Genomic DNA, 23,598 nt, shown 5'->3' with positions numbered 1-23,598 from the left:
CTCACCTCCAACCTTGGATACTTAAAAATTTCTTGTTACTAAGATGTCCCTAACAGAGATTAGTCTATTCATACCTTTGGGCCAAATTTCCTCCCCACTTCTAATTTGGTAGTAACCTAGACCTGAGTCAAGATCAGCTTCTTGTAAAGATGGTTTTGCAGGGTAATATGACCCCTGATGCTTTCTTCTTCGATGGCTGGTCCTTGAATATTTAGAGGTGATAGGCTCAATTAACTATTAATACCAGCTCCTGCTCTGCTTGTTACTTTATCTCCACTGAGAGGCCGCTTTCATACTGAGGGTTACTCAGGGCATTAGCCAGGGGAAACTGATCTAGAAGTTGACACACGGCTATCTGGAATGTGATGAAAATTTCTCTCTCTCTCTCTACTTTCCTATAGTGAGACTGGGATATCTCATTCCCAATATCCCAAGAGATTAAGACAATCTTTGGTCAAATAAAGAGATGGAAACTTGGTTAGCATAATAACACAGGAAAATTGTGGAGATGACAGTTTATCTTGCAGATGGTCCACTCTTAACAAAGGGAAGGATTTAAAGCTTTCTCCTACAAATACACAGTAAGAACATGCTAACCCTCAGTCTCACTATAGGGTCAGGGACAATGGGCCCTTCATGAGTGCAACAGGGACACCTAGGCCAGAGAGATAGAAAAGATCAGGGAAATCATGGCTTTTGGGGAGGTGAGAAAAAGGAGGGACCAGCAAGAAGGGATTTCTGAAGTGGATTCTGTAGGGACTGAAGTGCACCCTATGGAAAAGATAAAGAGGTATTTTTAACTACTTTCTGGGGTATTTTAACTACTTTCTGGGGTACATTCATGATCAGTAAGTTGGTTTCATTTCTGATATAGAACTGCACCTGTACATACTTGTAGCCATTGTAGGCAAAACTGAGGTTAAATGGTTAAATACAAATATGGGAAATTCTTGCCCTGGTTGAAAACCGAAGCTACTGATAGGACCCATGTTTTTTGGGTTTTTTTGGTGGTGGAGTAGCAACTCTGGAGTCAATATCAACAAGTTTTCTTATGTGAGTCAAGAACTCAATTAATTCCTTTTTGTTTTTGAAAAATCACATTTGGAAAATGTGTTTTGTAGATAGTCAGGATCCGTAATCAGATTATGCAATAGGTAAATAGTGTAGAAGACTCATCCCAGATTTCAAGGAGAAATTCTCCTTCTGGGGATTGTCTATCAGTCTAGGAGCAAAAGTATAATAGGTCTGCTTGAAGCCACCCCTAAGCCAATGTGGCCTAAAATGTAGTTTCTGGAATAAATTCATCAGGAATACCACATGTATTTATTAAAATGCATATCCCTGGACCCTAAACTAGAGGCCAGGAATATACATTCTTGCTGATTACTCATGCTCAGTATGTCTGAGAACCTCTGCTAAAGCAATGCTGATCAGGTTTACCCCACATTCACCCACTTCCTTTCTCCCATTTCCCATCTCTCAATACAATCAGCCTTACTTTAAGGAGATCCTTGTGTGTCTATGAACTTCTGGATGGTGAAAATGGTGATTCTCATGTTTGCTGTGATTTCTAACATCTATAATTGTGCCTTCCAGATACAAGAGTATTTGATGAGGATTTGTTGAACTAGTTGAATTAAATTGAGAACTAGCATTACAGTCATACTCATGAGACAGCTAGAGCTATTTGTCTGAGTCCTGCTGTACCAGAACAGTAAGAACTAAGGACCGAAGTCTTCCTCACAGTTAGTGCCTAGCTGCTCCCTTTGAGTGGGAAATAGTTTATTTGAGGGGGTTGAGTGGAAAAGGAATATGATCTGATTTCTTTTATTCCATTAATTACAGGGCAGATTTCCATTGCCCATTCTCCATTATTCCTGCCAGTGTTTTGCACTGTTCACAGCACATTGGTACAATCATAACAGAAGATTGTATTTTGCTTTGGTGTTAGTCTTGTTCCTAAGGGAAAAATCAGTGTTATGTTTTTTCCCAGGGAGATGCTATACCAGGACACTTTTCCCAAAGGACTGCAGCTTTGATTCACCCATTTTTAATTTTTTTTTTATTGCTTTAGTTTTATTTCCTTTCTATCCTTGCTAATGTTAATAAAATGCATGTCATAAAGAAATCAACTCCTGAGGACATGAAAGGACAGACCTCATGGCTATTTACTCTGCTGACAGCTCCTGCTCTTTAGCTCCTGCTAAAGACCCGCGCATTCACCAGTTTGAAACTGGCCCTCTGTGACAGCTTTCTGTTCACAATAGAGCTGCATACTAAATGGGGTCGGTGCCGCCCCTCCCTTGCAGTGTGACAAATCTCTGGTAAGAGGATAATGCTAAGTTCTTTCACCATCTGTCTAGTTTTGTTTTCTTCCCTCCCCTACTGCTACCAGAAATGTCTAAAAACATAGTATTCTACAGCTGTGCGGTTTACGTGACGATTGCTGTCCGAAGGGAAAACATGCAGTGTTTGCTCCTGAACATTTCCTTTAATTTGTTTCCTTCCAATACAAACATTATAGTATACAGTCAAATGCATGAACTTGTACTTGAGTTTGTCACCTAGAACACTACTTGGGATCGGACTTTACCTGGATGACACTTAATAAACTTTTATTGTTTTCTTACTGGGAATCTTTACAAATTCTCATCAGAGACCACAGGAGGGACGTCATCAGTAGAGAAAACTGGGGCTTCTGGTAAACATCCTGGAGGGTCCTTGACCTCTTGGGGAGGATGGGGACTCCGCTCAGCTTCCAGCTGCTGAATCTTCCTTTCCTTTTCCTCCAAAACTTCTTTCAGCTGAGTGATCCTCTCAGTCTGAAGGGAAACCTGGGTCGACAGTTCCATTATCAGGCTAATTTTTCTATCACCTTCTTCCACAGGTGGGAGACCTCCACAGAACCCTTCCAGCGAGCTGTCTTCTAAAGCAAACAAGAAAAGGAAAGTCTGAGAAGTTTTGATTAGATTTCCCAGAAGCTGAAGAGAAGAAAAATGAAAAAGCTTCATTTCTCACGTTCTTAAAAGAGAGCACAGATGTTGCGTCATCTGGTTAGATACCCTGAGAATAAAATCTGGATCCAGTGAGAGGAAAGATTCTGGGTGCTCATGAAAAAAGAAACAAAACAAAACTTGGGAGCCTCTTGAGAGTGTTCAGAATCAGCCTTTGCCAACTCTTGTTTATATGCATTTAACTTTCAATTAACCATGGGAATGATTCATCCATCCATGAAAATCCAATCTACAAACAACAGCCATCCCAAATTTCATGTTATTCTTTTCCCTCAGAATCTTTCACAAGAGCTATGATCGAGTAGAATTATGCTTTGATTTGAATTTTAATTCAATTAAAATAAAAAATGAGATTTGGGCACAGAGGCTCATGCCTGTAATCCCAGCACTTTGGGAGGCGGAGGCAGGCGGATCACAAAGTCAGGAGATCGAGACCATCCTGGCTAACACGGTGAAATCCCGTCTCTACTAAAAATACAAAAAATTAGCCAGGCGTGGTGGCGGGTGCCTTTAGTCCCAGCTACTCGGGAGGCTGAGGCAGGAGAATGGCATGATCCTGGAAGGCAGAGTTTGCAGTGAGCGGAGATCATGCTACCGCACTTCAGCCTGGGCGACAGAGCAAGACTCCGTCTCTAAATAAATAAATAAATGAATAGCGAAAAGTTTGCCATGCCCTTTCTGGGGCAAGCGATAATGAAGAAAGACCAGTTTCTTAACCCAAGTGAGCTTTAAAGTCGGCAAGGGTGCAATTTGAGGTGATCCAAGAAAACTCTATTAGCATGGTATTTCCCATACAGATTCATTTCTTTTAGGCCTGAAGTCTTTTTGGCACTTCTTAATAAAATCACAAATACCTCTTGGACATGAAAGCTTATCCTTTATCAATTTCTATCAGTTAACCCCTCAGATGAGGATAAAGGCCTGAGTAATTAAGGACAGAGGTTCCAACAAAGAGATAAAAGATGAGTGGCCATAAGGAGTCCTTGAAAACACACCTCTCTAGCCCATCAAAAAATGTAGCTCCTTAAACTCAAGTCCATCTTACTAGCCTTTAGCAGTACCCTACCACTGTAGAAATTTCCAGCATTAAATGTCTCTGAGCTATATAAAAGGCAGACTTAGGTGTAAGTAGGAAGAGATGTCAAGGGCTTGGGTATCATTTCAGCCCTAATGGAGCTAATGGCATGTATGAATGAACCTGATGCATGGTCTCCATGGTAGATTGTTACAATTGAGGTCCTGAATTTATGAGATTCCCAGTGAAAATAAATCTCACGGCTTCACCTGAGAGAAACATTACTGTCAGTCTCAGATACAAAAGCCTGCTATTATTAGGTTCCTACACACCTGCTGAAAATGGACCACCTTTGCTGTAGTAGTGCATGCAGGCAAAAGAGCATAAAAATAACCCATTTCTCAACAAATAAAATTAATTGACAGTCATCACGTTCCCAAGGGATCAAGGGGTAAAATCTTTGGCAGCACATTGCATAGTGGGCAGGGTGCTTTTGGCTTCACAAAAGTGTTAAGAGGAGACAGACATCAAGCTATTCTCTGCTCTTAGAAATTATTGGCACCTTACTAACATTTAAGAACCCGTGGGGAAATTTTTGTTCTGAATTTCTGTTAGAATATTTAAAATTATAACAATATTTAAGATGTTGGTTTGAAGGTGGGGCATGGTGGCTCACGCCTGTAATCCCAGCACTTTGGGAGGCTGAAGCAGGTGGATCACTTGAGATCGGAAGTTCAAGACCAGCCTGGCCAAATAGTGAAACCTCATCTCTACTAAAAACACAAATATTAGCTACGTGTGGTGGTGCACACCTGTAATCCCAGCTACTCAAGAGGCTGAGGCTCGAGAATCGCTTGAACCCGGGAGGTGGAGGTTGCAGTGAGCTGAGATTGCGCCACAGCACTCCAGCCTGGGCAACAGAGTGAGACTCCATTTCAAAAAAAAAAAAAAAAAAAAAAAAAAAGATGTTGGTTTCAGTACCTTTCATAAGTTAACAAGCAATGGGAAAACATCTCAAATTTCAAAAGAGCATTCAGTTCATTGCCTCTGGGATAAGCCTGTGTTTTCCAGCCTAGGAGAGGGAGTCCATATGGCAGGAGGCCTTTCTCATCTCCAGATATGCCAAGGTCTCACCTTTCCTTTCATTTGGCTGGAGCTGTGCTGTCCAATACAATAGTCACTAGTCACATGTGACCATTAAGCAATGGAATGTAGCTAGTCTGAATAGAGATGTGCTTTAACGTAAAATACACAGTTGACTGGAAGATTTTAGTTTAACAAATGTTAAATACTTCAAATTTTCTATATTGCTTATGCATTAACATATTTAGAATATATTGTATTAAAGAAAATGTATTTTTAAAATAATTTCACTGACTTATTTTTATGTTTTAAAAAATGTGGCTCCTAGAAAATGTAAAATACATGGCTTGCATTTGTGGCTCCCATTATATTTCTGTTGGATAATGTGTTGGGCTAGCATTTCCTTCCAGATGAGCACTTTCTGAAACCCAGGTGGATATATTAGCTGGAGATGGCTCTAGTTAACCTGCACAGATATTATTTGAGAGGGAGGATTTCTGGTCCTCAACCATTGGCACAGAGATCATTTTTCTGTCACCCCAGAGGATGGAGTCATGGAAATCAAAGTTTGATAAAAAGTGATGACTGCCAATTAATTTTATTTACCGAGGAATGGGTGATTTCTTGCCTGAATGCACTACCACAGCAAAGCTGCACCACCTTAAGCAGGTGTGTAGGTATCCAGGTAGCAGGCTTTTGTATCCGTGACTGACAGTGATGTTTCTCTCAGTCCCTAAGCTACTCCTTAAACTACATAAGAAACTGATTCAGATGGGTTGAAGCGAGTTTCATCAGGAGTGGGAGAAGAAAAATGGCAGCAAAGTAGCCAGGGAAGATGCCAAGGAGGGGAGCAGTGAGCAGCGGGGGATGCAGGGCCTCCGCAGGGGGCAGGGGTGGAGGGGGGTGCATTGGAGCCTCACTGTGCCTGTCTGACATCTTCCTCTTTGACTTCTCCTTCCATGTTTTCTCTCCCTAGTTTTTCCTCTGCTTTTAGAATGAGTTGTTTTTAGTGGATGTGTACAATGAAGAAAAAGGAGTTTAGTGCCACCCCTGGTCAAACTGGTCAAAAAGTTTTTAGACAATGCAATATAGGTAGAGTTCATCCAGCTCTAATGATACAGCAGCAAAAATGCAGCAAAGTGGCATTGCATAGGCAGTCAGGGTCACCAGCACCACATCCTCCTTCTGGAAGAGAGTATTACAGCGAGACAGTAGAAAGAAAATGAGAGGAGAAGCGGGTGTCTAGGCAGCTCGGGCTGTTATCACAAAGTACCACAGATGGGGTGGCTTAAACAAGAAACATTTATTTTTTATAGTTCTGGGGGCTGCAAGTCTCAGATCAGGGTGTCAGGATGGTCAGGTTCTGGTGAGGACTCTCTTCCTGGCCACCTTTATGCTGCGTCCTTATGAGAGGTGACAATGTGCTAGCAGCCCTCACTCTCAGCGCCTCCTCAGCCTCAGCGTCCACTCTGGTTGCGCTTGAGGAGCCCTTCAGCCTGCCACCGCACCGTGGGAGCCCCTCTCTGGGCTGGCTGAGGCCGGAGCCTCCTCCCTCTGCTTGCCGGGAGGTGTGGAAGGAGAGGCGCAGGCGGGAACCGGGGCTATGCAGGGCACTCGCGGGCCAGTGCGAGTTCCGGCGGGCAGGGGCACAGGCTCACCGGGCCCTGCACACGGAGCTGCCGGCCGGTGGTGCCCGCCAAGGGCAGTGAGGGGCTTAGCACCCAGGCCAGTAGCTGCGGAGGTTGCACCAGGTCCCCCAGCAGGGCCGGCCCACCAGCACTGCACTCAAATTCTCAAATTCTCACAGGGTTTAGCTGCCTCCCCGCGGGGCAGGGCTCGGGATCTGCAGCCCGCCATGTCTGAACTGCCCCCTGCGGTGGGCTCCTGTGCTGAGCCTCCCCAAGGGGCGCCGCCCCCTGTTCCACGGCGCCTGGTCCCATGGACAGCCCAAGGGCTGAGGAGTGCACGTGCAGCTCGGGACTGGCGGGCAGCTCCCGGTGCAGGATCCAGTGGGTGAAGCCAGCTGGGCTCCTGAACCGGATGGGGACTTGGAGAACTTTTATATCTAGCCTGAGGATTGTATGTGCACCAGTCAGCACTCTGTATCTAGCTAACCTAGTGGGGACTTGGAGAATTTTTCCCTTTAGCACTCTGTGTCTAGCTCAAGGATTGTACATGCACTAATCAGCACTCTGCATCTAGCTCAGGGTTTGTAAATACACCAATCAGCACTCTGTCTAGCTCAGGGTTTGTAAATACACCAATTGGTACTCTATATCTAGCTAACCTAGTGGAGACTTGGAGGACTAGCACTCTGTGACTCTGTCTCTAGCTCAAGGATTGTAAATGCACCAATCAGCACTCTGTCAAAATGGACCAATCAGCTCTCTGTAAAATGGACTAATCAGTAGGATGTGGGTAGGGTCAGATAAGGGAATAAAAGCAGGCTGCCCGAGCCAGGCATGGCAACCCGCTGGAGTGTAGTTCAACCTTGTTGTTTCACTGTTTGCAATAAATCTTGCTGCTATTCACTGTTCGGGCCTACACTGCCTTTATGAGCCATAACACTCACCATGGAGGTCTGCGCTTCGCTCCTGAAGGCAAAGAAACCACGAACCCACCGGGTAGAATGAACAACCCTGGACGCGCTGCCTATAAGAGCTATAACACTCATCACCAAGGTTTGCAGTTTCACTCCTGACAGTGAGACCATGAACCCAACAGAAGAAAGAAGTTCCAGACACATCTGAATGTCTGAAGGAACAAACTCCAGACACACCATTTTTAAGAACTGTAACACGCACCACGAGGGTCTGCAGCTTCATTCTTGAAGTCAGTGAGAGGAAGAACCCCCCAATTCCGGACACACTCACATGGCAGAAAGAAAGAGACCAAAAACTCTCTCATATCTCTTATAAGGGCACTGGCTGCATCATGAAAGGCTCATCCAAGCCTAATTATTTCCACAGACGCAATCTCCAAATGCCATCTAGTCGGGGGCTAGGGTTTCAACACAGGAATTTTGATGGGAATATAATTCAGTCCATAGCACAAGAAGAGGACAGTCAGATAAGGGGTAGAGTAGATGCTGAAAAAAGAGAGATGGCATGAGGATTCCCACTGTATTGTTCTCATGTATTAAATGAAAATGCGAATAGACAACCTAAAGACATACTAAAAATAAAAATTCTCATACAAGTATATTTTACTACTAGTCTATTTACACATGTAAAACAAATATTTTGTTCCATTTCTAAACACATTACAACTAAAGTGTTTAAAACTCTTCTGCAAAGTGGGGGACTTCAAGAGCCTCATGTCCTATTTGTATTGGAAAGTGCCCAAGGCCACCCCAGTGAGTTTTCTAGAATCTCTCACTAACCATCTCCCTCCTTTTCCCCCATCTCATCTCCCTCGTCTGTAACAGTAAGTGATGTATGTCCCCAAAGTCCTGACAGCTCTATATGTCCCACACTTCACACAGCTGTGGTCTCTCATAGGCTCCTGCTGGAAGCTCAGTCTTGCCAAGGTGGTGCTCCCTGAAGCCTGGAGGTGCTGTTATCTGACCAGATCATCTCAGCCTTAACCCCACACCCACAGGATCCAGGAAACCCAGAGATTGCAACAAGAAAGGCTCTTCTATGTGAGACAGGGAGGAAAAACCTGATTAGCAACAATGAGGGTATAAACTCATCACTTTCGCCACTACTGCAGGGGTTTTTACAGTCATACATCATTTTTCATCATTTTACCTCTTTCTACCATTACTTAAAAGAGATGTAAGTCAGGACTGAGAATGAGGGTTTAGGGTCCTCGTAAAAAGGCTATAGGGGATGGGCGGTGGGAGTTGGGCAGGGTTAGAAAGATTTAGTGAGAGAAGAGGCAGTCCCACATTCTGCCTTTGGCTGACCCAGGCTGTACCCACTTTTCTATGTCAGCCTTGAAAGACCAAAGGCCCAGAACAAAATACATTGCCTTTGGCCGTTTCCAGCTTCCTGTTCTTCATAACCTCAAAACCTTCATGCTCTGAGAAAAGTGACATGCGCGAGTTACATCAAAAATGACTAATAATGGCTAAATAGGTAACAATAGAGGCGACTGTAGTTGAAGGAGTACCTTAAGAGACTAAGAGTTGTGTCATGCGCGTCCATGTGAAGAGACCACCAAACAGACTTTGTGTGAGCAGTAAAGCTTTTTAATCACCTGGGTGCAGGCGGGTTGAATCCAAAGAGAGAGTCCTCGAAGGGAGATAGGGGTGGGGCCGTTTTATAGGATTTGGGTGGGTAGTGGAAAATTACAGTCAAAGGGGGTTTTTCTCTTGAGGGTAGGGGCGGGGGTCTCAAGGTGCTCAGTGAGGGAACTTCTGAGCCAGGAGAAGGAGTTTTACAAGGTAATATCATCAGTTAAGGCAGGAACCGGCCATTTTCACTACTTTTGTGATTCTTCACTTGCTTCAGTCCATCTGGATGTATACGTGCAGGCTTGAGCTCAGAGGCCTGACAAGTTGACTATATTTTTGGGGTGATCCAGTCTCACCTGCTACCCATTATAGGAATTATTTCTGTAACATCTCTTTGATTCTTTTCTTTTTCTGAAACGGAGTTTCGCTCTTGTTGCCCAGGCTGGAGGGCAATGGCACAATCTTGGCTCACCGCAAACTCTGCCTCCCGGGTTCAAGCGATTCTCCTGACTCAGCCTCCTGAGTAGCTGGGATTACAGGCGTGTACCACAACACCCGGCTAATTTTGTATTTTTAGTAGAGACAGGGTTTCTCCATGTTGACCAGGATGGTCTCGAACTCCCAACCTCAGGTGATCCACCTGCCTTGGACGTCCCAAAGTACTGGGATTACAGGCGTGAGCCATCATGCCTGACCTCTCTTTGATAATTTTCTAAGCAAGTGGCTCTCAGTCACTGGTGTCCCTCCAGCTCTTCAGAGGTTGGCTGCCAATTGTAATCAATGAGTTAAAAATCTGCATTTTGTGATCACTGCAGTTGCACACTGTTACAGAGAGACCTGACAGTGGGAACGCCGCCAAACATAGACTGGGAGGACAGTAGGGCACCACTTGTTGCTAATCAGAGCAAGAAGGAGTGGTTTCATATTAGGTCAACAGACCTAGAATAAGTGAAAACATTGCTTCACGAGTCCAAGAAGTTAATTCATTCAGCCAATAATTATGTTTGGGAACCTGCACATAGAGAATAAATAAGATAAAATGTTAGCTCCCACAGCTGCAGCTTCACAGTGGAGTAGGGGAGGGGCAGCACTGAGTTAATAAAATTCGGGATTAGCCTAAACAAACACCTCAGCTGGAAGTTTACTTTTCTCTCTGCCTTTCAAGCAAATGACTAAGGCTGCCAAGTATTGACACAACAAGAAAGACTCAACAAGGATCACCGGTGGGTGAGGTGATTAAATACCTCATTCCACCAGAGCCACCCAGGATTGCTGTTTGGCCTAAAGGACAATGTCAGCTTCCTCTTCTGTACAAATGCCCATCACTCTGACTCACTACACGCTGGTTTCGAAAGTTGTGTTTTATTTGTCAGCAACCACCACAGAGTCCAGGTTCACTTGCACAGTCCACACACCTTTAGGACATATTCTTTAGAAATATATCCCTCCCACTTAAATTAACAAACCTAAACAAAACAACTTTTTAGGTTTTCTATCCTTCTCTAGATTTTTACACTGAACGTTTGCAAATGGCTATTCTCTGAAATAAATGATTCACTTTTTTTGTATTGTAGTACAAATATTTTTCTTTTTGAAAATCAGATTAGTCCTATGTCTTGAGGTTTAATCTATCTTCCCCCTTTTAATGTTTTTATTTGTAAAGAGGCCAATCTCTATAGTGCCAAATGACTGACTTCAAAGGTACTTCAATTTCCTTCCACTAAAGCTGTGAACATTTAGGATCCATCTGAAGTAGGCATGTGTTCATTGATTTGGAAAAAGCAAGCAGCATTATAAGAATAGAATTGATTGGCAAAGAGATTTGGTCACTAAAAAGAATTAAAATGTAGTATAATATTAGCTAGGAATTTTTTATAATATTTCATAATGAACATCAGTCTTATAATAGTTATATTTTAGAGGAAAAATTTGAAATGCAATGGCACACTGGAAGGAATATACGTTTTCACCTAGCAGCAGGCCCAAACCTGAGATTTTAAGAAGCTCTGTTTCTGTGAGTGCTTTAGAAGGGAACAATACTTAGTTGAGACCATGATGGAAGGGCTGCAGCCTGAATGACATGGGGTAGTGCTCCTGAGAATAGTGGATCAGAGAGCATGTAGAACACCCAATGACAAGGAAAACAAGAGGCAAGAGAGACCATGTAGGAAGCAGTTCTTGCTTACTGCTCATCTGGGCCTCAAGAAGTTGTGGTGCCTGCATATCTTAGTCTGCTTAGGCGGCCTTAGTTTATAAACAACATAATTTTATTTCTCATAGTTCTGGAGACTGGAAAGTTGAAGATCAAAGTACCGACACATTCATTGTCTAGTGAGGACCGTATCCTCGTAGATGGTGCCTCCCAGCTGTGTCCGTACATGGTGGAAAAGCCAACAGGCTCCCTCAAGATTCTTTTATAAAGCATTACTCCCATCCATGAGGGCTCTTCCCTCATGACCTAGTCACCTCCTAAAGACGTCACCTTTTAATAGCAACCCACTGGGGATTGGATGTCAACATATGTATTTTGGAGGGCCACAAACATTCAGACCCTAGTACTCCACCAGTCTCCAGACCAGAGTGAGGGGTCTGGCTGCTGAAGACACTTCTAGGACTTGTTTACTGTTTAGTGAACACATAGAATGAATGAAAAACACTTGTCTCTAACCACTAGCATCACTCATGTGGCAATTAGATGCTCCTACTGTGAGAGGTGTGTGGGAGCTAAGCAGACCAAGAGAAATACAGATTCCTATCTTCCTTCTTATGCTCACTCTGTGGCATATACTCACTCCAGTACCTATTGTCATCATTTATTTAAGTGGTAATTCCCTCTCGCCTAGTGTTTAAGTATTGCAATAGCTTCCTCTCTGGTCACCCTGCTTCTGCTACTTTAGTCTGGTTTCAACTCTGCACAGAAAGGTCCCATTAAAATATAAGTCAGGTCTTGACATTCTTGCCTACAATCCTCCAGTGACTTTTCATCTCATGCAGACCAAAGTTTCACACTGACCTGCAAGGTCCTATGTGATCTGGGACCCCTTTACTTCAATAGCACGTAACCTATTCCTCCTTCCTCCTCTCCAGAGTAAATGCAACATTTCCTCTGCTACATTTCCACAATTCTCATTGCTGTTTCACCAGGCCTGGCATGTTCTTATCCCAGGACCTTTGCATTTGCTATTTCTTCTGCCTGCACAATTGTACACCTGATGCTTACATGGCTAGCTCTCTCAATTCCTTCAGGTCTTCACTCTCCAAAGTCACCTTCACACAATGAAGCCTTCCCTGGCCATCCTACCTACAATTTCAACCCAAGCCCCATTGCTGAACACTTCACATCCTTGTTTTCTGCCTTGTTTTTACTGACATGCTGTATCTGACTCTTCTAGATTTTGTTTTTACCTTGTTTGCAGTCTCTCTCCCCTAGTGGAATGAAAGCTCCATGAAAGCAGAGCTTTTTTTTACTGTTTCGTTCAGTACTGTATCCCCTGTGCCCAAAATAGTGCATGGATTGTAGTGGTGGTAATTTGTCAAGTGAATAAATAAATGAAAGTTAAGTGCATATATAACACAAATCACTTAAGAGAGCATCGGTCCAAAGGTTACAATTGCTGTATCATTAGGATGGATACAACAATATCCTAGATTCCCTCCCCAGGGGTGTTTTTTCTTCAAATAATGCTTTCACTACTGCATTACAAAAAATAAACTGGTGGCCAGGCGCAGTGGCTCATGCCTGTAATCCCAGCACTTTAGGAGGTCGAGGTGGGCAGATCACCTGAAGTTGGGAGTTGGAGACCAGCCTGACCAACGTGGAGAAACCCTGTCTCTACTAAAAATACAAACTTAGCTGGGCGTGGTGACGCATGTCTGTAATCCCAGCTACTAGGGAGGCTGAGGTGGGAGAATCACTTGAACTCGAAAGACGGAGGTTGCAGTGAGCCAAGATTGTGCCATTGCACTCCAGCGTGGGCAACAAGAGTGAAACTCCATCTCACACACACACACACACACACAAAAGCACACACACACCACAAAAACTGTTGTCATTTCATTTCATGTAGCATTGCTAAGTTTACTTCTTTTTTGATAGAAAACAGAAAATTAGAAAATTGATCCCCCAGATGTCTTCCCAATCTGGGATTTAGATTTCTATAAGATGTAAAAATGGTACCCCAAGGCTGGCACTGGGAAATACCTGTTAATATGGAGAATCCAAGATCTCATCCTTGAAATTCTGCTTGAGCAAATCTAGGTGGGTGCCTGGGAATCTATATTTTTACAGAGCTTCCCAAGAAAGTCTGATGATCAGCCAGGTTTCTACAAGTGAATTTCTGCTGACCTGCAAGATTTATGGTGAACCAAGATTTGGTACATCCTAACAGGTGGGCCAGAAATCACCAGGCAAGCCTATTCTTGACAAGGCTGCAATATGCACAGCTGGAGGAGGGAGAGCACATCTATTGTGCTGGCTACTTGACAAAGCTCTGCCTTTAAATGTTACTAGCTGATTGAATGCATCCATGGTCCTTGCAACCCAGCCCCCTGCTTTAATTAGCTTACATCCCAACAATATCTTGCCAGTTCCAATTTGGCTAAATTATCTCCAGAACATACAGAAAAAACGGAGTGGTCAGGGGTTTGTTTCTGTTTTTGCTTCCATTTCTGTTTCAGTGGATGAACAGACCTATTTCCTTAGACTCTCTTTTCCTTCCTATGGGTAGTGGATGGAAAAGAAGGGTGAGCCAGAGGGAGAGGAAGGAAGACATTGGAATTTGGGGTGGAAGCACAGTGACTCCCTAGCTTCCATAGAAGTTTAACAGTTACCACCACCATGCAGGGAGGAGGTGAATCCCCTCATCCTGAGAATCTGAATCCAGGCCCTTATTCCTGGAGATTGCTGGAGTCAGTGCGTATGTCCAAGAAGACTGATAAGAACAGTATCACAGAAAGATGTGTGCTCTTTGCTAGCACAGGTAAGGGTGGCTAGGTGTTGGTCGTTTGTGTGGAAAAGCAAGTGATGATGTCTCAAAGATGACGCCGCAAAATGAATGTAGGCTTGTGGGAGGTGGGGGTAGGCCCCAGTGGCCAAACATTGTCCGGCGGGCAGGGTGCAGTGTGTATCCCATCTTCTGTCTACTCACCAGTAGGGCAAAGTGTTCCATTAGGTTTGAGGGTAGGACACCCTAGGCTAACTTGCTTAGCTCATCAGTTCCTTTCTGGGGCAGGGTTCCTTCCCACCCACTGCAGGGTCTCAGGTCACATCAGAATATTTTACAGAAGGGGTTCTTGATAAGGTTGAGAAGACTGTTAGCATAACAATGTACCTGAGGTCTGCCAAGAGGAAGTCAATCTGAGCAGAAGAAAGGGTTTCTGGAATTTCTCTTACTTCCTCCTATGAGCAGGACCTCAAGTCTCCTCCTATAACTCTGGTTTCTTTGAAGAGAATAATGGATGGAATGCAGTGACTGGCAGACTGGCCAGAAACCACAAGGTAAAAATGGTCCCTGGTGGGAGGTCAGGAAATTCCAGGAGGGAGAGACCATGAGATTGAATGAAAGGAAGAAAGACAGAAGACAATAGATGAAGCACTGCTTCTACGTTTATCTGAAAATGAATCAGTTTGGACTCAAAGTCAATTGAAGGTACAAAAGTAAAGATGATTTTACATATTTTTATTTTCGTTTAGTTTATTTTAGTTTAGTTTAGTTTAGTTTAGTTTAGTTTGAGACGGAGTCTCATTCTGTCACCCAGGCTGGAGTGCAGTGGCACAATCTCGGCTCACTGTAACCTCCGCCTGCCAGGATCAAGTGATTCTCTTGCATCAGCCTCCAGAATAGCTGGGATTATAGGCACGTGCCACCATGCCTGGCTAATTTTGTATTTTTAGTAGAGATGGAGTTTCACCATGTTGGTCAGGCTGGTCTTGAACTCCTGACCTCAAGTGATTTGCCTGCCTTGGCCTCCTAAAGTGCTAGATTACAGGTGTGAGCCACCACGCCCAGCCATTTTACATCTTTTGGACTGCATGTTGCACTAGTGTCAAATGTGGGACTTTTTCAAGTTTTTCTTCCTGGTGGTGCACAAGGGTTAGTTCAGGATACCTCCTTATGAAATAAGGAATGCCTGAAGTCAGTGTCTTTTGGGCGGAGCTTAAAAATGTGTGCATAAGACATAATAAACTGCAAAAGATACTACAGCAGCGGCAGGTTCGCACAGAACTTATTTTTGTTGTTCATTTATTTTGTCCTGAATACCAAAAATGATGAAATCAATTGCTACTAGTACCAGCCAAGTGGGATCATCACATAATTCTCAGAACATATTCTCTGAGTGGTGGTCACTCTATCACTTAAGAATGACATGGCTGAAATTTGTTATTGAGATTTTCACTTATGTAAACCACAGAGCAGAGGAAGCTCCATCCATAATTCTCAGCAAACTTGGAAGAGTACTTTAGAAATAGGGAAGTGTGGTAGGCAGAATGACTGCCTGTTCACAAAGATGTCCAGAATGATACCCCCCAAAGATATCCTCAAAACCTTTGAATATGTTGCTTTATATGACCAAAGAGACTTTGCAGATGTGATTAAGAATTTTGAGATGGGAAGATAGTCTTGTATTATCTGGGTGGACCCAATGTAATCACAAAGATGATAAAAGGGAAGTAGGGGGTCAGAGTCAGAGAAAAATATCTGAAAATGTCACAATGCTGGCTCTCAAGATAGAGACAGGGGCTACAAGCCAAGGAATGTAAGTGGCCTAAAGAAGATGGAAAAGGCAAAGAAAGATATGTTCCCCTAGAACTTATAAAAAGAACACAATGTTGTTGATGCCTTGATTTTAGTCAGCTGACACCTGTTGGACTTTTGACCTCCATCTATAAGAACTATGAAAGATCACCAGCCAGATGTGGTGGCTCATGCCTGTAATCCCAGCACTTTGGGACGATGAGGCAGATAGATCACCTGAGTTCGAGACCAGCCTGACCAACATGGTGAAACCCCATCTCTACTAAAGATACAGAAATTATCCAGGTGTAGTGGTGAGTGCCTATAATCCCAGGCACTCAGGAGACTGAGGCAGGAGAACCACTTGAATCTAGGGGCGGAGGCTGCAGTGAGCCAAGTTTGCGCCACTTCACTCAGAGTGAGACTCTGTTTCAAAAAAAAAAAAAAAAAAAAGAACTATAAGATCACAAATTTGTGTCATTTTAAGCTACTAAGCTATTATACTATAATTTGTCATAGTAGCAACAGGAAATGAATAGAGAAGGGAAAAAACAAAGAACATCTGAATAATGAAGAAAATCTACCCATTATAGGAGAGCCAGAAATCTCATTTAGTGCATTGTCGCCAGTGGACTTCAATTTCAACTAAGGGCAACTGAGGGTTTCCAGACATCCAGAGAGATCTGGATTACAGACCCTCCTGCCTCCTCTGGAATCTTAAACCATTATAGTTCTCTCTTCTTTGTAAATGTTAATCTTTCTACTGGCTCCAAGCCATAAGCATTTAAACATTTAATTGCTACCATTTTAAACAGAAAATCAAATTCTTAGGCTATTTAATGCCTTTTCAGCTATTACTCTGTCACTCCTCTCCCCTTCACAGTCAAACCTCTTGGATGAGTTGTCTGTGCTGTTCCCCTTTCCTCTACAGTAGTCCCTACTCATTCTTGGGGGATAGTTCCAAGACCCCCCATGGATGCCTGAAACCACAGATAGTACCAAACTTCATATATACTGTGTTTTCTTCCTGTACACACATACCTCTGATAAAGTTTAATTTATAAATTAGGCACAATAAAAGATTAACAAAAATAACTAATAGTAAAATAGAACAATTATAACAAAATACTATAATAAAAGTTATGTGAACATGATCTCTCTCTCTCTCAATATCTTATTGTACTATACTCACCTATTTTCAGACCATGGTTTACTTCACATAACTGAGACTGAAGAAAGCAAAACCATGCATAAAAGGGGACTGCTGTATTTTTCTTATGTCAACCTATTACAATCTAATTTTTGTTTTCAAAAGGGCCTTACTAAACTTGGCCTTACTGAGGTTACCAAGGTCACCAAATCCAATGGATTTACTTCAAGTTCACCTACTTGACCTCTAAACACTTGCCCTGTTGACAGTCTTCCACAGAGCACTCTTTCCTTCATTTTGGTAACGGGACATTCTTTTTCTCCAAACTTCCTGCCTACTCCTTTGGTCCCCTGTGAGCTTTTCCTCAGAGCAATGACTGCATGGAGATTCTTGAACTCCTCGTCTTAAACTTTCTTCTCCCTCTCTATAGGTCATTTCATTGCCCCCCGTGGTCTTGGTTGCAATCTATTGGTATGAATAATGCCAAATTTACAACTCTAGGTCGGACCTGAGCTCTAGACTCTAAACTCCTACTGAGATATCTTATAAGCACCTCAGATATAACATGTCAAAAACTGAACTCATTATCTAACCTCTGAAGTTTATCTCTTACCCAGTTTCTCCATGCTCTTCATCTGTCTTTTCACAAAGCTCTGTTGATTCAAACTTCTAAATACCTTTTAACTTTGTCTAATTATCCCCACCCCTATTAGGTCATGCAACATGCTCCTGCAACTTCCTTCACCTCCGCATCCTTATAATTCTGTTTCACAGAGTATGTTCTCAATCTCTGTGCAGTACTAGTTTATCAAGGACATGTCCAAACCCCATGTTTCCTCATCAGTTTAAGTCACTTTAAGAAATATAATAGCCACAAGGAAGTAACAAGCTGATGAGGAGTCACTTATCAGATTGTTAAAGCAACTAAATGTGGCCTGAGGACTCCATACTTCTACATTTGAGTCCTTGAGGACAAACTGCAACCTAGCTTAATAGGTAGACAAAAATTGAAAATCTAACTCAGGAGTATGCACCTGTAATGATAGCTGAGTCTTGGCCAATTGCAGCGGCAGTACTTCAACCACTCATGCATTGCCGAGTGTTCAAATTGTGTTCAAATAAGGCAAAGGCGGAGCTGTAACCAATCCTGCTGTTCTGTATGCCCCATTTCCCTTTTTTTGTCTATAAATCTTCCACCACGTGGCTGCACTGGAGTCTCTGAATCTGCTGTGATTCTGGGGGCTGCCCGATTCGTGAATCATTCATTGCTCAATTAAACACCTTTTAATTTCATTTGGCTGAAGTTTTTCTTGTAGTAAGATAATACAAATGGGCTTTGTAGTGGCACGCCTGAGCACTTGGACATTTATTGTTGGAATCTACAGGGTTCAGTTCAGAAGATACCAAGGGAAAAATAGGTTTTGGGGGGAGAGCCATGAAAGTGGTTTAAGCGAACGAGAAGCAATAGCAGAGTTGAAGTGCTTAAAACTAATGTCAAACTGGGAGGGCCCTTGCACACTTGAGAGGAAGAACTGACAAAAGCAATGACTGCTTATCAATCTTCTCCAATATGATCAAATCTAACTTTATTTTTATCAACTTTCTTTCACTTTTACTTTGCGCTACTTGCTTTTAGTTTAAATGTTACTGTAATGAAACAACAGTAAGAAATTGACTCAAGGATGGGCTGGGGGACACGGATGTCTCTGCTAAGCTAACTTGGCAGCATAAAAATGCCCTGTTCTTGAGGACAGCTTGTGGAATACTCTTCTTTCAATTCCTCCTCCTTGTGGAATGCCATTCCAATTTTATCAGCTTGATTTTACTTTTTTCATATCAGGATTCAATTTCATCTTGAAATTACAAAAGATAATTCCAAAGTTATAGAGAAATTCTCCAAGAGGGGACTCAAACAAGCTTTTTTTAGTTAAGGAAATCTTCTGATATTCTACTATAAATATTAATTTTCATAGGTTTTTTTTTTTCAATAGTTATGTACTTTATGAGGTAAGTTATATTCCTTGAGAACATTGTTAAAGCTAATGGTAACAGAGCTATTTTCAGGTTAGACTCAAATCCAAGGCACTTTAGAGAGGCATAAAAACTTGTCTAGAGGATGGATGGAATACTCAGCAAAATGCTTGTGTTGTTGTATATAAGTTTTGTTGTATGTATTTGAGATGTGTTGTACATTAATAATAGAAAAATAATATTATTTTTAGAGATGTCAAAAACTTCCATGGCTATGATTTTTTTTTTCCCATAGCTTCCTCCCCTGTACTTGTGAGATAAGAGGAAAGAGGGGGATAAAAGGAAAGTGGGGGAAAGATAAACATTTACAAAGCACCTATCCATGTCATTTTACTAAGAACTTGTTCAGCAATTACACCAAAGCCGAGTAAATATTTGCCTCTTATTGCTACTATTACGAATGATACCACCGGAATCTTTGTATAGATAGGAGCACCTATCCATTGTTCAGATAGGTCTGAAACATGCAGGCAACTTTTCAACCACATCACTCCATCCTGCCTCTACCATCAGGTAAATATATAAGTCATGGGAGTCTTGTCCCACTAGCATCTCCTACCGATCTGGGATCACAACATCCCCATGGGGGTCATATGCTAAGCACTTCTCAATTGTTTATGGAATATTCCTGGCTTTAAAAGATAAAGCAACAAGCCAGGTGTCTCATTCTTTTTTGTTTCCATCTATTATTAATTTCTGATCTAGCAAATGCTAAGAATCTTAGGAACTGGCAGCACGGTTACCATTAAGACTTGTGGGCATTTGTTCTGGCTGCTTCCCCAGATGACCCTCCCAGGGTTTTCTGGTTCTAACCACCTGGATAAACAAAGGCTTAGGGCACACATTCATTTTCAGCAGGCCAATTTTCTATTTCATCTCAGGCTTAAGATATAGAAATTATTTAAATTTAATCTGCATTATGTATTCATTGGTCACCTCAGTTCTTCAAACCACTTAAATCAAACCATCAAATGACAAAGTGTGCCAAAAACGGTGAAAGTACTTGTTTCCTCTTTAGGACTCAGATTAGCTTTAATCAATTAAGTAACGTAATATTTTACTTGAGGTTAGCCTCAAAGAATCAATATTGTCTGTGAATATATTGGTCAGAGTGATTTAGCTCCAAATAACAGGATATGTGACTATCAGCAACTTATACAATGGGAAGTTTGTTATTGTACCTAAGGTGAAACCTGGGGGAATTCCAGGCTTAGCTCATTTGGTAGCTCTGGGGAGCCAGGTTGGCTTCTCTGGGATTCTTTTGTTTCTCCTTTCTATTTGCAAGGTGGTTACATTCTTCACAAGGCATTGTCTGAAAGTTGGAAGAGAAAGTCCTGTCTTGTCTCATCTTTTTAAAAGTTAGGAAAACTTCCGTGATGCTTGCAACAGAATTTACCTCATATTTTTGTGTGTGTATGTCTATCATATTCCTAAAGCAGCCCTTGACAAAGAAAAAAAAATCATCACTATGATTGGTTAAGACTAACGAAAATTAGCATTCTGAAGTGGGTGGGGGAGGACCCCTAAAATATTGTATGAATGAACTATGAATAAAATTGGAGTTCCGTTGGCAAGGAAGAAGAGTTATTTTTATGTAGGTGACTAATAGGGTCTGCCACAGTGAGCAAAACTTTTCTTTATACCAAATGTCAATAATAGTGTATGATTCAGTACTGTTTTTGTTCAACAATCTGAAAGCCCAATTCCAACTGGCTTAACTAATAAAGAGAATGTATTGGATTCAGAGATAGCTTCAGGCAAGTCTTGATCTAGTGGCCTCAATAATGTGACTGAAAATGTGGCTTCTTTTGGTCTCTTTGCTCTCCCTTTACAGTGCCAGCTCCTTCCTAAGTCTGATACTATTCTGGTACTCAGATGGCTGCCATTATATTCTAGAGAGAATTCTTCTCTTTTCTGTCTAGTGTCAAAGAACGTTTCTACCTGTATTTATTTACTACAGAAAAACAGGCAGCTTGTCTTTCCCGCTAACTTCAACAAAGACTCCCCACATCCCATTGGCTCATTTAGATGACAAGGTTCATCTCTGAATAAGTGAGTGAGCTATGTAATTGATGTTTAAGCTTTCTTTCCTCCTTGCTTTGTTTGTCTGTTTGTTTGTTTAAGACAGGGTTTCACCCTATTGCCCACGCTAGAGTGCAGTAGTGTGATGTGTGATCCCAGCTCACTTCAGCCTCTACCTCCTGGGCTCAGGTGATCCTCCTACTTCAGCCTCCTGGGTAGCTGGGACTACAAGCATGTGCCACCACACCAGGCTAACTTTTTGTACTTTTATGTAGAGAGGGGGTTTTGCCATGTTGCCTAGGCTGATTCTGAACTCTTGGCTCAAGAGATCTGCCTGCCTTGGCCTCCCAAAGTGCTGGGATTATAGGCATGAGCCACCGCACCTGACCATGTTTAAACTTTCAGCGTTGCCATGTACTTAAGCAATGTGATTTATAACAGAAATTAAAGGAAATCAGGAATACGAGTGCATAAATAAATAAATAATAAACAAAGGCCCCTCCCCATTATTACAAGTCTCATTTTGTTGTCATTTTCTTAGTAAGAGTTTTAATAAACTGTATAATGTTATCTAGAAGATAGCTTAAAATAAAGCAAATCATAAAAATCAAACTTATGGAAAAATCTAGGGAAAGTCACAACTGTATCAAAATTCTAAGCAGAATAAGAAGCTGGTTGTTTCACATGCAATTTATTGATTTTGACGAACATTAAGAAGTTATTAATTGTAACATGTTGATATTGAGGAAGTTTAATCAATTATTATTTGGCTAGAGAACTAACACAGAACCCAATTCGTTGAGATCCAAATTGGCTTTCATATTTATCATCTGAAGAGACTAAAAGTCTCTTCATCATCAATATCAACATAAATAAGAAGAAATATTTTTAGTAGCATGTACTTTTTAGTGCACAGCTATGTTTAATGACAGAAGTGTCAGCATTTCCAGCGTGGCTACCACATACATCACAAAGTTTAAAAAATTATTTATATGTTCTAAGATACACTCTCTGGCAAGTGAATACCATCCGAGAGGCAGGGAATGAATTACACGACCCAGTAAGGAGAGAGAAGGCAGCTCCCAAAAGAAGCAAGAGGAGGTTCAGGGCCTACACTCATATGGATGGCCACTACAGTAATTTCCTGAAACCTTGGACAAATCAGCCCCTCCTTGTCTGTTAGTCTCTTCATTTATAAAAGAAAAATGTTAATCCATAAATTAATGAAATACTTCCCTGACTCTACAATTCTATGATTGTATTAGGGATTTTGGACTTCTGAGCATTTATTCTAGACTATTTTAATACTTAATGCCTTGTGTTGTTAATGCACATGTTGACATTTAAGCTTCTTATGCCTTGTATAAGAACTCACTCTCCATCTATGTTGTCAGATAGTGGGTACAAGGTAAGTGCTAAATTCTTATTGAGTTAAATTGGAGGCAATGATGGTGATTATAGTGTCTTCTTTAGTAGGTGAATGGGTTGGAGTGAAGTTTATCTAGTATACTAATGTCATCATGACCCCCAAACTACTTAACTACCTTGTCAGTTCTTTTTTCCTTTCCTTCCTTTTCCTTCCTTCCCTTCCTACTCTTTCTTCTTTCTCTTCCTTCCCTTTCTTCCTCCCCTACTCTTTCTTTCTTTCTTTCTTTCTTTCTTTCTTTCTTTCTTTCTTTCTTTCTTTCTTTTTCTTTCTTTCTTTCTCTCTCTCTCCTTCCTTCCTTCCTTTCTTTCTTTCTTTCTTTTTCTCTTTCTTTCTTTCTTTCTTTCTTTCTTTCTTTCTTTCTTTCTTTCCTTCTTTTCTTTTATCCTTTCCTTTCCTTTTCCTTCCTCTTTTCTCCTTTCCTTTCCTTTCTTTTTCTTTCCTTTTTTCTCCTTTTTCCTTTTCCTTTCCTTTCCTTTCTTTTCCTTTTTACTCCTTTCTCCTTTCTCCTTTCCTTTCCGCCAGAGTCTCACTCTGCTGCCCAAGCTGGAGTGTAGTGGTATGAGCACGACTCACTGCAGCCTCACTTTCCTCAGCCTCCCAGGTAGCTGGGACTACAGGTGCACACCACGATGCCTGGCTAGTTTTTGTCTTTTTGGAGAAATCAGGTTTCACCCTGTTGACCAGGCTGACCTTAAACTCCTGGGCTCAAGTGATCCTCCCACCTCAGCCTCCCAAAGTGCTAGGATTACAGGCATGAGCCACCAAGCCCAGTCGCCAGTTCTTTCTTACAGAGAAAGAGGACCAAATGTGAGCAAAAATAACTCATTAATACTTCTTTAGCAGCCAGGCATGGTGGCTCATGCCTGTAATCCTAGCACTTTGGGAGGCCAAGACGGGTGGATCACCTGAGGTCAAGAGTCCGAGACCAGCCTGGCCAACA

The 23,598-nt window shown here is 42.1% G+C and overlaps 1 protein-coding gene and 1 long non-coding RNA gene across 4 annotated transcripts in view; one reads left to right on the top strand and one right to left on the bottom strand.

Moving 5' to 3' along the window:
• LOC107130062 (uncharacterized) overlaps positions 1–5,394 on the top strand; it is a 149,014-nt gene extending 143,620 nt beyond the window's left edge. For all 3 annotated transcript variants that reach the window (XR_012414045.1, XR_010587592.2, XR_012414046.1), the window contains one exon: positions 2,888–5,394. This is a non-coding gene — a long non-coding RNA (uncharacterized lncRNA). The remainder of the gene's footprint in view (positions 1–2,887) is intronic.
• Positions 2,472–23,598, bottom strand: part of CCDC192 (coiled-coil domain containing 192) — a 309,467-nt gene continuing 288,340 nt past the window's right edge. The window contains exon 7 of the mRNA XM_065546710.1: positions 2,472–2,926. Within this exon, the coding sequence (XP_065402782.1) occupies positions 2,640–2,926 (287 nt within the window). The 3' untranslated portion in view covers positions 2,472–2,639. The remainder of the gene's footprint in view (positions 2,927–23,598) is intronic.

Source organism: Macaca fascicularis, chromosome 6 (genome assembly GCF_037993035.2).
Source record: "Macaca fascicularis isolate 582-1 chromosome 6, T2T-MFA8v1.1".
In the NCBI taxonomy this organism is placed as follows: Eukaryota; Metazoa; Chordata; class Mammalia; order Primates; family Cercopithecidae; genus Macaca; species Macaca fascicularis.
This window is presented reverse-complemented; position numbering and strand designations above follow the sequence as displayed.